This window comes from Sarcophilus harrisii, chromosome 3 (assembly GCF_902635505.1).
Source record: "Sarcophilus harrisii chromosome 3, mSarHar1.11, whole genome shotgun sequence".
NCBI classification, from domain to species: domain Eukaryota; kingdom Metazoa; phylum Chordata; class Mammalia; order Dasyuromorphia; family Dasyuridae; genus Sarcophilus; species Sarcophilus harrisii.
Window position 1 is genome coordinate 521960605 of NC_045428.1, and position 15141 is coordinate 521975745.

General features: G+C 34.1%; 1 protein-coding gene across 1 annotated transcript in view; it reads right to left on the reverse strand.

Annotated features, from left to right (window-relative positions):
* Window positions 1-730: 730 nt before the first annotated feature.
* Window positions 731-15141, reverse strand: part of KPNA3 (karyopherin subunit alpha 3) — a 112916-nt gene continuing 98505 nt past the window's right edge. The window contains exons 12-17 of the mRNA XM_031961951.1: window positions 11684-11812; window positions 8583-8687; window positions 8330-8401; window positions 7972-8134; window positions 2845-2939; window positions 731-2288 (exon numbers count right to left, since the gene is read on the reverse strand). Coding sequence (XP_031817811.1) covers window positions 2190-2288; window positions 2845-2939; window positions 7972-8134; window positions 8330-8401; window positions 8583-8687; window positions 11684-11812 — 663 coding nt within the window. The 3' untranslated portion in view covers window positions 731-2189. The remainder of the gene's footprint in view (window positions 2289-2844; window positions 2940-7971; window positions 8135-8329; window positions 8402-8582; window positions 8688-11683; window positions 11813-15141) is intronic.

Below are 15141 nucleotides of genomic sequence, written 5' to 3' on the forward strand. Positions count from 1 at the left end.
GTTTGCACTTTCAGTGCAAGAAAAAAATGGAATCTTCACAGTTGTGGGAAAAATGTTCATTTTAATCTCACTGTAATATCAATGTGTGCAAAATCAACAGGGTAACTGTCAGTATATGTGGCAGGGTCATCAGAATCAAGTTGGAAGGGGGAAAGGATTTTAATTCATCACATATCTGGTGGATTCAGACTTTTCAATTTCACCAGTTTGTGACCTTAAATTGCTTTGACTTTGTTATACCTACTTTTAGTGAACACCACACAGTTTTGAGATTTTAGACTTGGTGTGAATAGGATGCAGTTACCATATGAAGCTTTTAAAAACTCAACTTTTGGGGAAAGAAAAAAAAGGCACAATGAACTTCAACTCAATTTTATGTGCACAAGAGTTGAAAAATCTGAGCCACCTTAAAGAGAAATTGATTCTAAAATTTATAAAACCTATAAATAATCAGAGGCCAAACCACTATATTAAAACAGATTCTCTAGCAAGTAAAAATCTTGCAGTTTAAACATACGCTTGTATCCATTTAAGATACAAGACAAAACTCACTCTTTAAAGTGGCTCCACCTTGGCAGATATATACTTTTAATGAATGCACACCTGCTATGCGTTGTTCATCAGTGAAAAAAAACCAGCTGATCCACAAAGCTCTGATGGCATCTGTCCTTGTCTTCATCACAGTAAATACACCCCACATCGGATCACTAAATTAGTTTAGATTTTTCTATCCCTTCACATCAATGCATTGGGAAATCACACCCGGTAAACAATGGCAACAAATCCATTTTTGTGATAGCTTACAGAGTTTCAAATTGTTCATTCCCACTCCAGAAATACCATATTCTTTTGTAAATAACTGGGTCAGACAATTTTACCAAAAGCAATGACTTCACATAATACCACCAGATTATGCAGAACTATTTAAAGATCACTCACTGCAAATCAGATTTATGCTGAAAAAAATGGCAGCTTCTTCTATACAGCCTTACACATACTTGTCGGTATCTTTTTTAAACATGGGAATATGGTTTTAAGAGTAGGTTCAGAAATAAGCTTTTCTGACACTCAAAAAATGAAGCTTTTTATGACACTTCTTCTAAACAGTTGCTGGTTTGTTGCCAACCACATTATCAAAAGCACTGGTCACTAAGTAAAAAATAGTTTAAGACTAAATTACAGTAAACATGAAAGCTCCACAGTTTAAACCCAATATAAATCAACCAGATTCAATTATTAATTTAAAACAAAACATACTGACGACTGCAAGGTGAAAGCAAGACTCTTATAACCAAGGAGTCTTTCATTTCAGACTTCTATTTCCCCACAGTTGGGTATCTTGCTTTCAGCTTAAACAGAAGTCCAAGTCCAGGACAGGTTGCAGCTCAGGTAAAATACCATGCACAGCATTTGATTACTTCAAAACAGCAGGAACACACAGGCTGAAGTGAGTGGCCAAACAGGGCTCGCTGTTCTCAGTTAGGGATAATGGCAAAAGCGTCACCGGTCCAAATCTAGAGCTCTTTCTCCAACCCTGGCTTCTGAGGCAGGTAATGAACACATCAATTACTGATAGATGAAGTACAGTTTGTTTTTTAACTTAATTGTTTAATCAATAACCAAGTTTTCTTTTTTGTTTCATTTTTTAAAGTTAATTTTTTTTTTCAGTTTCACCAATGAAAATCATTTGGCTCGCATTTTAAAATCTATTCTTCCACATAAAGTATATGAAAATATGTTTGTGGAGGACAGTGATGGAGGCCCAGGTTGGACTGTGCCCCTGTAAAGTCTTCCAGCATGTATGCACGCATCATACCAAGCGTCTTGATCCACAGTGCACCATTTTCCAAAGAATGCTCTGTGGAAAGCCGATGTGCCACTGCTCTCTAACAAATCTGTAGGCTGCGCTGTCAGCACGTGGCACCAGGAAAAAGAAGGAGAAAATAGAAGAGTTGGGGTTGTTGAAAACTCTAAACAGTTTAGGAAATCATGCATATGCATTTATAGTCCATGTGAGAGTGACTTTTGGCAACTGCAAAGTGACCGATACACGGCTTGCTTTAAAAGCATCAAAACGAAGAGGAGGCGTGTGTGTTTGGGAGCCTTTTGATGTTGTTTGATTTTGTCATTTGGTAGCCATCTGGTGGTACTTCAGGTTGATTGGGGAGAGAAGCTGCCCTCTAGGGACCTTAAAAATTAAATTCTTTTGTTTGAAGGTTGGCTGTTGGATCAAAATTGTAAGTACCTCCTTGTGTTGCTTCAGGAATGAGGCTAGGATCTTCATCAATCTATAAAGAAAGTAAACAAATCCATTTAATATTCAAATGTGATTAACATGATATTCTTGCTCTTACAGATATACTTTTATGCAGTGTGAGAGGCTGCCTTTTAAAAGCTTTATTTTTTTATTTTATTGCACAAGTGGTTTAAGGGACTTGGCAATCATTTCATTAGGAAAATATAGAAAATCTGAAAACAATTTTCTGGAAAATGATATTGTATCCTTATTAATAGCAGTTTGGTATAACAATCACAGTTAGCTGAAATGTTCAAATTAAGTATTTGTTAGAAAAATTAAGGCATTTAAAAAATTAAAAATTATTTCCAAAGCAACAAGAAGTATCATTACAAACAGCTGTTTATAATGAAGTATGAAATGATTTTAGATGAGAAGGAAAAATAATGCTTAAACAGAAAAATATTTTGATTCAGGTTGTCTTAAACAGAAAAACATCTTTGTTTTGTTATTATAAGAAAGAAACCATAAGTGTTTACATTGGAAGTTCTAGTAAATTCACAAGATAAGCTTTAATCTGCATTTATACATATCACTATTATACTTACATCATCACCAGAGAAATACTGATCTATGATCTCAAATGCTAATTTATAAATATCCTCATTTTCATGTTGTTGTAATGCTTCAATTTTCTCCAAACCTATTAAAGTAAAATCAGTAATATTAACAACCACACAAAAGATTGTGAGAAATATCAATTAAAACATCTCTGAGGTTTGACCTTATATCTACCAAAGTGGTGGTAATGATTAAAAAAAGTCCTGCCCGACTGAGGAATGGCTAAACACATTGTGGTGTGTGAACAAAATGAAATATTTTTCTATCAAAAAAACAAAAAACACAAAACAAGATCAATATGACAAATTCAGAGAAACATGGAAACAAGAATCAAAAGAGAATACATAAAGACTATAATAAAGTAGTTGAACCATAATGAACTGTAATGAACAACCTTCATCTTAAAATACTAAGACGTCAGTACCTTCTTCTCTCCCCCTTTTCAATAAAGAGGCAGGGACTACAGATATAGAGAGCAGTGTTTACTGTGAGATTCAAATGCTCAGTCACTTGCCTTGCTCAATTTGCTATGAGATAGACTGTGATGATTAGGGAGAAACAAAAAGCAACAAGCAAACTTTAAAAAAATGGAATAAGAAAAGTTAAAGTATATTAAATTTAGTATATAAAAAGGATTTCTAGTTTCCATTATGGGGAAGCCCAGTTTCTCTAACAGCCCAATGAATTTCACAGGATTAGAAACTTAGATCTGGAAAGGATTTCAGATACCATCTATCCCATTTATTATTTTGCAAATGAAGAAATGAAGGGCCTATAGTATTTAAAGGACTTGTCAAAAGGTCAATGCATAGTAAGGGGTAGTGTGCCAGAATTGGGAGGCGCTCTAACTCAAAATACAGAATTTTCCCTCTGTATTATACTGACTATAGTATCCTCAGAGCACTTAAAAAACAAATAGTATGAGGCATATCACTGAACAGGTATCAAATTCAATCAACTCAGTCTTTCCTTCACTTGTCCTACCAATTAGATTATCCTAGAAATGTCTGTTTATAGGAAGAAACAATGTATTTGCTGCACTGAATGTTAATAAGTGAAATAAATAGTAGAAATTCATAACAGAGAAGAGAGAATGGATGAATTGATGAAAATGGAAGAGACAAAATTGAAATTTCACTGGATGCAGAAGCTGAAAGGTTTTGTGGGTCTTATGAGAACAGATTAAATGCTGTCTTACTTCAAAACAAGATCAAATGTGAACCCCTGGTCTCCCAAACCTATCCATATCCTTCCAAAATCTTGGTATTATCCTTCTTTCATCTATCCTATGTTTAAAAGTCCAGAGTTATTCTTAACCCTTTCCCTCCTCTCAAACTCAATCTACAAATATTTATGAAGTGCCAGGTACTGTGCTTGGGAAATCAGCTCTGGTATTCAATGATTGTCATATCAAAATGATCTTATCTCTGAAAAAATCCTCTCTCCTTTTCACTATTATCAGCCTAGTTCGAGCCTATGGTGTTTCCTGCTTAAACATCTAAAAGACTCTAACCTACTCTTTTATTTATTTTACACATCACTATAGAACAATCTTCCCAATATATATGAGATTCCCCTCATCAAACGGCTTCAGTGGCCAAATAGTTATCACTGAGATAAAGTACAAACTCTTTTGGCCTAGTATTTAAGAACCTATCTTCCAAGCCTTGTTTCTGATAGTTCCCTTTTATATATCAAATGACTAAACAGTCTTTTATTTCTTCTTGCCTCAGCATGGCAGATGACATTTTATATCTCTCTGGGATATAATCCTTGCTCATCTTTTTGTGCTATTATACTAATTTTCTCATCTTTCCAATCTTCATTATACATGTCAACTCCTCTAATTTTTAGGGTTTTATTATCTTTAATTTTCCAGGCTACTCCTTAATTTCTACCAGTGAGTCAGTTAACAAACATTTATCAAGTAGATATTATATGCCAGGGACTGTGGATACAAAAAAAAAAAGGAACAAAAAGGGAAGAAAACAAAAACAAGCAAATAAGATATTTACAAAGCAAATTATATATAAGATAAACAAGAAGTAAGAAAGAAAGGGAAGATGGGAGTTAGTTAGCACTTAAAGGAAGCCAGCAGATGGACATGAGGAAGCAGAGAGTTCCAAGCACGGGAGATAGACAGAAAAAATGCCTGGACTAAAAAGATCGACTGTCTTATTCTATGAACAGCTAGGAGGCTACTCACACTGGATTGAAAAGTATGTATTGAGGAGTAAAGGTGTAAGATAACTGGAAGGGTAGAGGAGAGGGAGGTCACAAAAGCCTTTAAATGCCAAAAAGGATTTTGTTTTTAATCCTAGAATCTACAGGAAGCCACTCTTGTAAGCTTGGATCATTTCCTGACTAGTATAATTATCATCTGCATATCATGTTTACATATCACTCTTCTGCTCAAAAACTAACATGGTAGTTTACTGTCCACCATTAAAGTTCAGACTTTTACTTATATTCAAGGCAATTCAAATCTGATACTCTCCCTGCCCACCTTTGTTTCATACTTCTTGCCATTGGCTTTGCATTCTAGCCAAATAAGAAAATCTTTCACCTCACAACACACCATTCCTTTTCTTTCCTCTGTGCTTTGGCTTGTTGTATCCTGCTCTGCTCTCCCATTCCACCCCACGAATTCCTACGTAACTTTAACAAAGTTTAATTCAATTGTCCTTTCCTCCAAAAAGCTTTCACTGATCTTCCAGAAGCAACACTGTATTTGGAAATCTCATTCGTTTGCTACAGACCTACATTTGAAATGTAACTGTCTAAATTCTTATTTACACTTTACCATGATGTAATCATGAACCATTTTCCCTCCTTGGGCCTCATTTATAACATATGTTATATACTACAGTTACATGTGAATACCTTACTGCTCCACTAGTCTGTAAGCTCCCTTACAAGCAAAATGCACTCTAGAAGCATAAGAGTTAAATTCAATGTCTTACTCCTATGAAAAGGAGAATGTAAGCTCAAGTATTTATTTTCATTAAAAAAATAAAATAAAATCAAGCAACCAATCCAAAATGATTTATTAAATATTTACTATATGCTAAGGCTCTATACTGGGTACTAGGGAAAAAAGTCCAAAGAATAAAACAACTCATATTGCAATGCTTTATAAGAATATGACAACAAGGAGAAAGAATAAGAGGGAAGAAGAAACTGACAGAGGGAGATGAGGAGAAGAGGGAAAGAAAGGAAAGGACAAAGAGAAAGCGAGAAATAGAAAGAGAAGGGAGAGGAGAAGAAAGAAAAAAGAGAGGGAAAAAGAAAGTTCAAAGTTATAAAATAGAAGGTAGTTTGGAAGGAAAGGCACTGCAAGTAAAGGGTACTAGGAAAAGCTTCCTATAAAAGATCTTATCTGATCTGCATCTTAAGAGGGATTCTATTGAGGCAGAAGTAGAAATTGCATTCCAGGTATGTGGATTCAGCCAATGCAAAAAAAGGGAGGTGAAATATTGTGTGTGAGGAAGCAAGAGAACTAAGTTCACTTTAGCTGGACTGCAGAATGCAGGAGGGAGAATAATGTCTAATAAGGCTTGATAAGACAGGCTGGGGGTCATATTACTCAGGGGTTTAAAAGCTTAAAAGAAGTTTATATTTTATCCTAAAGGTAAAAAGGCAGTCACTGGAGACTAAGAGAGTCACAATTAGCTCTGAATCTAAGGAAGATATATTTTAGATCATTATGTGATCCTGGTAGGTTCCCAATGGACTGTAGAAAAGAAGTAGGGAGCAGGTGCATTTTTCTCTTGTCAAGATATGGTAAGAGTCTTAAATACTACGGTAGTTATATTAGTAAAAAGGTCAGATGGGGAATCTGAAAATATAAATAACTAAATTTGCAGCTGCTTGGTATATGGGATAAGAGAGGGCCAACACACAGCCCACCACCAATGTTCTACATAGATGGTGGTGCTTTTGTCAGAAACGAGGAAGTTTAGAAGAGGAAAGGGTTTCAAGGGAAAGAAATGTTCAATTTTAGACATGCTGAGTCTGTGCTGTCCTCCAGAAATCAGGTTTGAAGTGTCCAACAGGCAACTGGAGACTAAAAGTGATGGAAGATAATTTGCAGAGGAGAACTAATTAGGTTACAAGAGAGACTAGAGGGAGAAGATGGTTTAGGACATAACTTTGGGGGACACTCCCAATTAGGTTATGAATGAGCCAGAAAAAGAAACAGAGAGTCATCAGAAAAGGAGGAAAGAGTGGTCAGCAGTCAGGTGCTGGAGATAAGACCTAAGGCCAGGCCTAATACCACAGGTAACTGAAAGATCATGCCTGAAGCCAGATCAGAGGCTACCTTGCTACCTTACCCAGGCCCGAGGAGCAGGTGGAACGTGTGAAGGAGGTGGGGGAGGCCTTCTTTTCAAAGAGATTGGCTAAAAACGAGAGGACTAATATGGGACAAGAGCATGTCCTACAATGGCAGGGTCTAGTTAAGGTTGTTCTTGATAAAGTAAAAGACAAGGATTTCAATTAAGGAGGACAGAGAGATATGAGAGGCTGGAAGTGACAGGTTTGGAATAGCTTCTGCAGGAAGACAGATGGGGAACCAATTAGTGGTGAACAAAAGGCCTGCCCTGCTACAATGAAGATCCAACTGAGGTTGGACAATAAGAATTTGTAATGTACCCAATTAGTATGGTTAAACTTTCCTCCAGTGGGGTTCGGCTGCTTGTAAATAGGAGTAATCTGAGACTCGGCAAGAGATTCAAGAGCAGAGGACAGAATAAAGCTGAAATAAATACTGGGTTGAAGTTGGAGAAGAGAATAAAGTGAAGGCAGAGCAAGGATTAAGGTCTAAGAAAGTCTTCCTTTTAGCAACAGTGGGTACTCAATGTTGGAACTGACAAACTGAATTTCAGGTCCTTTTTAGCTCTAAGAGGTTTTTGTTTTCTCTTAAAAAATATCACTCTTTAGTATGAATAAAGCCCAACTATTCCTTTAAACTTGAGTTATGTCAAAGAGGAAATATCACAAAACTTATTGCAGAGAAAAATACAAGGTTTAGGCAAGTAAATATCATTAAGCTTTCACCATCAGTTTAGAAAATAGCACCAAAAATTAGCTGACTTTAAAGAAATCAAGCTTACCACCACATTCTTCTATTATTTCAGCTATTGTGCTAGCTTCATCACCGGCCATTATCAGAATGTTTTTCAGACCATCTAGAACCACTTGAACCACCTGAGAGTCTTTTACTGACAATAAGTTACAGAATGGTGGTATTACACTCTGCTGTACAAGGTATTCAACCTAAAAAGAAAAGGAAAAGTTTGTTATTTTTAAATATACAAAGAAACTCCCCCCACCCCAATACATTCAAGGAATTATCTAACGAATTAAAAAAAAAAACATAATTTCTTAAACTGCACAGAAAAAGGTATATTTGCATATCTTAATGAACAACTTAGAATCATTTAGTAAGTACTTCATGTAGTCAGTTGGTACCTGATCTTTTCGTCCACTTATCGTCAAATTGCTGATTGCCCAAGCAGCTTCTTTTTGGGTTCCAAAATCTCCCTGAGTGAAATACAAATAAACTTAAAATGCATTATTTGTTTACTAAGAAACTTAAGTAATGTTGTATCAGAAATTTTATTTAAAATTTATCACTAACTTTCATTTTTACATTACCTACATTTCCCTCCCAGAAAGCCTGTGTCAGATACTTTAAATTAGTCTAACTCATAATATGACTGACCTTAGCCAGCTGGTGTATGATCATAGGGATTAATCCAGCATCTATTACAGCTTGTACTTGTTGCTGGTTTCCTGCTGTTATATTGGAAAGGAACCAAACTGCTTCCTATAATTGAACAATATACAATAAGTTTGTTTTATTAAAAAAATTTTTTACATATGAATTTAAATAAAACACATTAAAATAAATCAACAAAATCACATTACAGGTATTGTCTAAAGAAAGTATATAACTTATATAAAATCTTTCCATTAGGATACTATGAACAAACAAGCATTATCAAATTTTTAAAATCAGGAAGACGAACAAAAAAAAATTGAAATGAAACCTACTGAAACTAAATCTAAATGTAACATTCATAGCAACATTATATTTAAATTTGTTCCAGACACATTATATTTAGCTCAAAATAACTTTTAAAATAATGGTCAGGTAACTTTTACCTCTATAAATATTTATATGGCTAATTTCTGAGATCTAAGAATATTCAGTATTCAATATAAAAAAGAAAATTTCTTGGGATCCTGAGTAACAATTACACTTTCTTATAATATCTGCAATATATGTGAAAGATCAAGCTGACCAACAGAGCCAGGAAAAGTCCAAGATCCTCAGGCAATATCAAGAATTTATAACAGAGTCTTGACAGAGCTAAGAAGAGACTTTCAGTCAGTAGTAAACAGATTACTCATGCCAAATGGCTATTATGGGGAACCAGAACATAGATATACTAAGGTACTGTAATGTTTTCCTCAGAGATGGGCAAAATCTGATTATTTTACCGTTTTCATCTGGACAGAAAAATATATAAAGAAGTAAACAGATTTGATAGTGATTGTAATGTTATAATGAAAACAAATGTGGGGCTGAGAAACGATCTAGAGACTTGGGATGCCGATATCCAGACAAAACAAGTCTGAAAAAAGTAGGCTGGGAGAATGGACCAATAGAAAAAAAATCCCACTATAAAATGCTTATTATAATAACAGAACACTCAAGACCTCAAACCAAAAGAGAACAACTCCCAATATCTACAAGCAATGTCTCAAAGAAAAACAGCCTAGAAACAAATTTGACTACAAGTTCTGGAAGACATGAGACAAGAGTATAAGAAAATGTTTTTTATAAATGAAATGAGAGAGCTAAAGAAAAAAACTTGAAAAGAACTGCAAATTATAGAAGAAAGGATTGGAAAGAAAATAATCAGCTTGAGACAACAGATATAAAACTTTGTTCCTGAAACTCCTTGAAAATTAAAATGGACCAAACAGAAGATACTAGGAGTCAATAGTAAATATTAAAACAAAGTCAAAAGACTGGGTTAAAGTTTTTTTTTTTCAAAACCACTAGACTACTTAAAAATCATGAACAGAAAAAGTACCTAGAGATAATATTTCAAGAAAACTTAAAGAACACTCTTTAGCTCTCTTAAAATCAGAGAGCAAAGAAAGAGTCCATTGATTATATCCTAAAAGAAGATGCCAAGAAACATTCTAATCCCAATTCAGAGCTTTCATGTCAAAGGAAAAAAAAATACTTTGTAAGTATTGTAAGTAAATAACAAAGAATCACAATTGGGATTATACATGAGAATAGAAAACCTGAAAGGAAGGAAATAAGAACTTATTAAAATTCTACAATGTACCAAGTATATCTCATGATTCTCACATCAAATCTGGAAAGTAGGTACTATTGTGAATACCATTTTATCATCCTTGGGGGAAGAACCTAAAGTACTCTGAATAACTTTCCAAAGATTACTGAGCTATTGAATGTCTGAAACTGGATTTGAACCCAGGTCTTCCTGATTCCAGGTTCAGCATTTTAACCACTGCCAGTAGGCAAAGGCTTATAGCTAAAAATAACTTGCCCAATGAAAATGAGTTAAATCCTACAGAGGGAAAAAAATGTACTTTTAATGAAAGCAGATATTTAACATTCCTGATGAAAAGATGAGAATTACATATAAACATAAGAAGGTAAAAACGAATGAAAAAATGATAAAAGAAACAAAGGGAGGATGCACGTCTTCCTCTCTGAATTCCTATCATCCTCAGAGATCATACAGGGAGTTTAATTAGTCAAGAGGCATGGGAGTAGTTCTGTTATATTTTTATCATCTTAAAAGAAGAATGGAAAGGCAGCTAAGAAGAATACACTGGGGTGAAAGAGAAAAGGAGGTGAGAAGAAATCTCACATAATCAAGGGTCATAAATAGAATAGAATCTACACAAAAAAAATTAGGAAGGGCAGGTAGTAAGAGTTGACATCTGTATGCTTATCTGAACTGGTCAAAGAAGGGAAGAATACAGACATCATTGGACATAAAAAATGAAGGAAAGGGGGAGAAAAGAAAATTAGAGGGAAGTAGGTCAAGTGAAAGATTAATCCTAAGTAAAATAAATTCTAAGGATGTCAAACAATATTTATACCTTTAAGGTGGCAAAAAAAAAAATGGGAATCTTAGGGGGTACTCATCAACTGGGTTGATTGAATTAGTACAAAAATATGATGGAATACTATTGTGCTGTAAAAAATAACAGGGGGATGGTTTCACAAAAACCTGGGGGAGATTTGTATGAACTAATGCAGCAACACTAAGCCAGCAAAACGAGACAAATAATTTAGACAATGACAAAAATACTGCAAAAACAAACTTTTAAAGACTTAATATGAAATTCAACCCTCATGAAGAAGACTCAGAAAACCGAATGATATAGCTGTATCTTAGATGCACAGATTTAGATGTCTGTATGGTATTTTTCCTTTTAGACTTGGTCAATATAGAAATTTGTTTTGAATTTGAATTCGATTTGAACTAAACCATTAATATTTACATCAGAAAGGGAAGGAAGGAGAGAGAACAAATTCACAGAAAATAAATGAATGAATAATGGTCCTTTTTCTTTTCATCAAACTACTTATATTCATGGGAATAATTAAAACTGTTCTGATCAAAGCACTATTCTCATACGTTAGTCAAATACAGAAAACACTTGAAAAGGTTGAAAACAAAATGAATTCAGAGGTAATTGTAAATATTCTTTTATTAACTAAAAAGGATAAAGAAGAAAAATATAAGAGAACTTTCTACTACATACCTTGTTTATCTTCTCTTTTGGGTGAGACAAGAGATTTGGAAAGTGTGAAAGAACATCACAGTTGAGAACAACTTGTGTCTGCTCATCAGTGCCTGTCACTATGTTGCCCACTGCTCTCAGAGCTGCTGTCTATAATGGCAGGAGAGGAAATAAATTTTTGTTCCTTACAGAAAATTCATTTCTTCTTTAAATCATCTGGCTAGATTTAAGGATATTGAGAATTCAAGAGAGGAGCATCTAATACTTTATCCCAACCAAAAGTTAGGCATAAATATTTCTGAATTTTAAATGAAGTATGTGGTAGTCAGTCAATAGCACCCATTAAGTGCCATGGGCAGGCACATTGTCCAAACTGGTAATACAAATGCAAAAGACCTCAAAGAGTATATAACAATGCTATATGAAAAATAATTTTCGGGCAATGAAAACTAATGACCAACATACCAAAAGATGTAAGATAGAAACTATTCTTTCTTGCAATTAAAGGATCTACTTTATAGTAACTAAAGCGATGACATTTTAGGACTCCAATGTTTTGGGTCCATACTAGAATAAAAGCCAGAATTTCATAATCTTGATCACTATTAGTAGAATTAATAATTAAAGCCATTCTGCCCATATCCCACTGACCACTGTCAGAAATTCCAACAATTAGAAGTTCATCTGGGTCAGCAAGCTCTGTATTTTAAATACCAACATTCACACACCTTAGCATCTAACAGTTGAATCAGATTGTTTTTCTTTAAAGATCCAATCAAGTTCTCCAATTGATGGACAATGCCTGAATAAGTTATGGTATATAAATGTTATTTATGGAACATTATTGTTCTATAAGAAATGATTAGCAGGATGGTTTCAGAGAGACCTGGAGAGACTTACATGAACTGATACTGAGTGAAGTGAGCAGAACCAAGAGATCATTGTACATAGTAACAATAAGATTATATGATGATCAATTCTGATGGACGTGGCTCTCTTCAATAATGAGATGACTGAGGGCAGTTCCAATTGTTCAGTGATTAAGAGAGCTATGTACACCCAAAGAGAGGATTGAGGGAACTGAGTGTGGTTCACAACACAGTATTTTCACTCTTTTTGGTGTTGTTTGCTTGCATTTTAATTTGCTTCTATTTTTTTTTCTTGTGCAACATGATAATTGTATAAATATGTATGCATATATTGGATTTAACATATATTTCTAACATGTTTCACATATATTGGACTATTTGTCATCTAGGGGAGGATGTGGGGGAAGGAGAAGAAAATTGGAATACAAGTTTTTGCAAGGGCTAATGTTGAAGAATTGTCCACACACATTTTAAAAAATAAAAAGCTTTAATTAAAATAAAAGATACAAAGATGCAATCATCCAAACAAGTTAACTGCCCTATGATAGTAAGAATTTTGATTAGAGAGATTAAAAAAAAAGAGCAAAGAGAAGTAACTTTTGAGGAATTAACCTTCTCTTATGAAGGAAACTATTATCTTTTCCCCAAAATCCCTCTTTCAAATTTTCCTATTTTAGCTTCATCTCTTTGGTATCATCTTTGATTCCTTCTCTTCTACCTCACCTTCCATATATCCAATCTGCTGCCACATCTTACCATTTCTTAGGTGCACATTTTATGAATGATCTCTTCTTATTCATTTCTTCTTTTAGTTACTTCAGTTCAAATGTTTACTAGCTTATACTTTGATCATTGCAGTGACTTTCTCACTGGTCTTTCTACTTCTCAATTCTTTCCACTGAAGTTTATCTTATAGACCACAAAACTATTTTCCTTTAGTGCTGATATGACCATCCACTATTTTTATATGGGTGAGTGCTGTGCCTAGAATGCAGTCCTTTCCTCCCTCTGCCCCTTAAAATGATCTTTCATCAAGATGCACAGCCTAAGCAACACTTCTGCAGGAAGTCTTTCCTGATGGAATTGTAAGGACCAAAGAGAAAATATGACCAATGTTTAATTTAGTGTTTGGAAAAGAGAGGAGTGTGTAATGAATGCTTATATTCTTTCTTCATTCCCTTCTAGTTGTTTATATTTTCATCATACTTATTCTATACATTCTTATGAGAGTAACCATGATCTGTACAAGTAGGATGTAAGCTCTTTGAGAAGGATTGTTTTAGTTTTTATATGTTGAGGGCTCAAGCGTAGGATGTGAGACTTATTTTTAATAAGTGTCTACTGATGATTCCTTTTCTTCCTTATTTTTATATATTTAATAGCATTTTTTCCTAAATACAAATAAAGATAATTAACATTCATTTTTAAAAAAAAATTTTGAGTTCCATATTCCACCCTCCCCAACAGTAAATAATTTGATATAGGCTTTACATGTGTGTAATGATGTAAAACATATTTCTACATTAGTCATGTTAGGAAAGAAGAAACATATCAAAAGAAAAAAAAAAACGCAAAAAAAGTAAATGTGAAAAAATGCATCAATTTGCATTCAGATTCTGTCAGTTCTTTTTCTGCACGTGAATATCATTTTCTTTCATGAGTCCTTTGGAATTATTTTGGATCACTGTATCATTGAGAAGAGCCAAGTCATTCAAAGTTGATCACTGCATAATGTTGCTGATACTGTGTACAATGGTCTCGTGGTTCTGCTCACTTCACTTTGCAACAGTTTCATTTAAATCTTTTCTAGTTTTTTTCTGAAATTTGCCTGCTTGTTATTTCTTATAGCAAAACAGTATTACATTCATATACCACAACTTATTCAACCATTCCCCAACTGATGGACATCCCTTAATTTCTAATTCTTTGCCATCATAAAAAGAGCTGCTAGAAATATGTTTGTCCATATATGTCCTTTTCTCTTTTTTTTTAATCTTTTTGAGATACAGACCTAGTTGGATCAAAAGGCATGCAGTTTTATAGCCCTTTGGGCATAATTAAATATTGCTTTTCAGAATGGCTGGATCAGTTTACAACTTCAGTTCCTTTTCTATCATATTAGCCAATCTGATAGGTGTGAGGTGGCATTCAGAATTATTTTAATGTGCATTTTTCTAATAACTAGCTATTTAGAGAATTTGACCATAGATAGTTCCAACTCTTCATTTGAAAAATGCCTGTTTAGATGATCCTCTGACCATCAACCAGAGAATCACTTTGTTTCAAATTCTGGCCCATAACAGACCTGTATTCTCAAAAACTATAATCAATTCTCTAAATATCTGAGAAATAAGTCTTTTATCAGAGATGCTGGCTGTAAAAACTGCTTTTGAGCTTTGTGCTTTTTTTTCTAATTTTAGATGCATTGAATTTTTTTGTGCAACCCTTTTAAATTTAATACAATTGAAATTATCCATTTTATATTTTATAATGTTCTCTATCTTTTGTTTGGTGATGAGTTCTTCCCTTCTTCATAGATTTGACAGGTAAACTATATCTATATATTTTATATCCTTGATGTAGACATCATGTACCCATTTTGATTTTGAT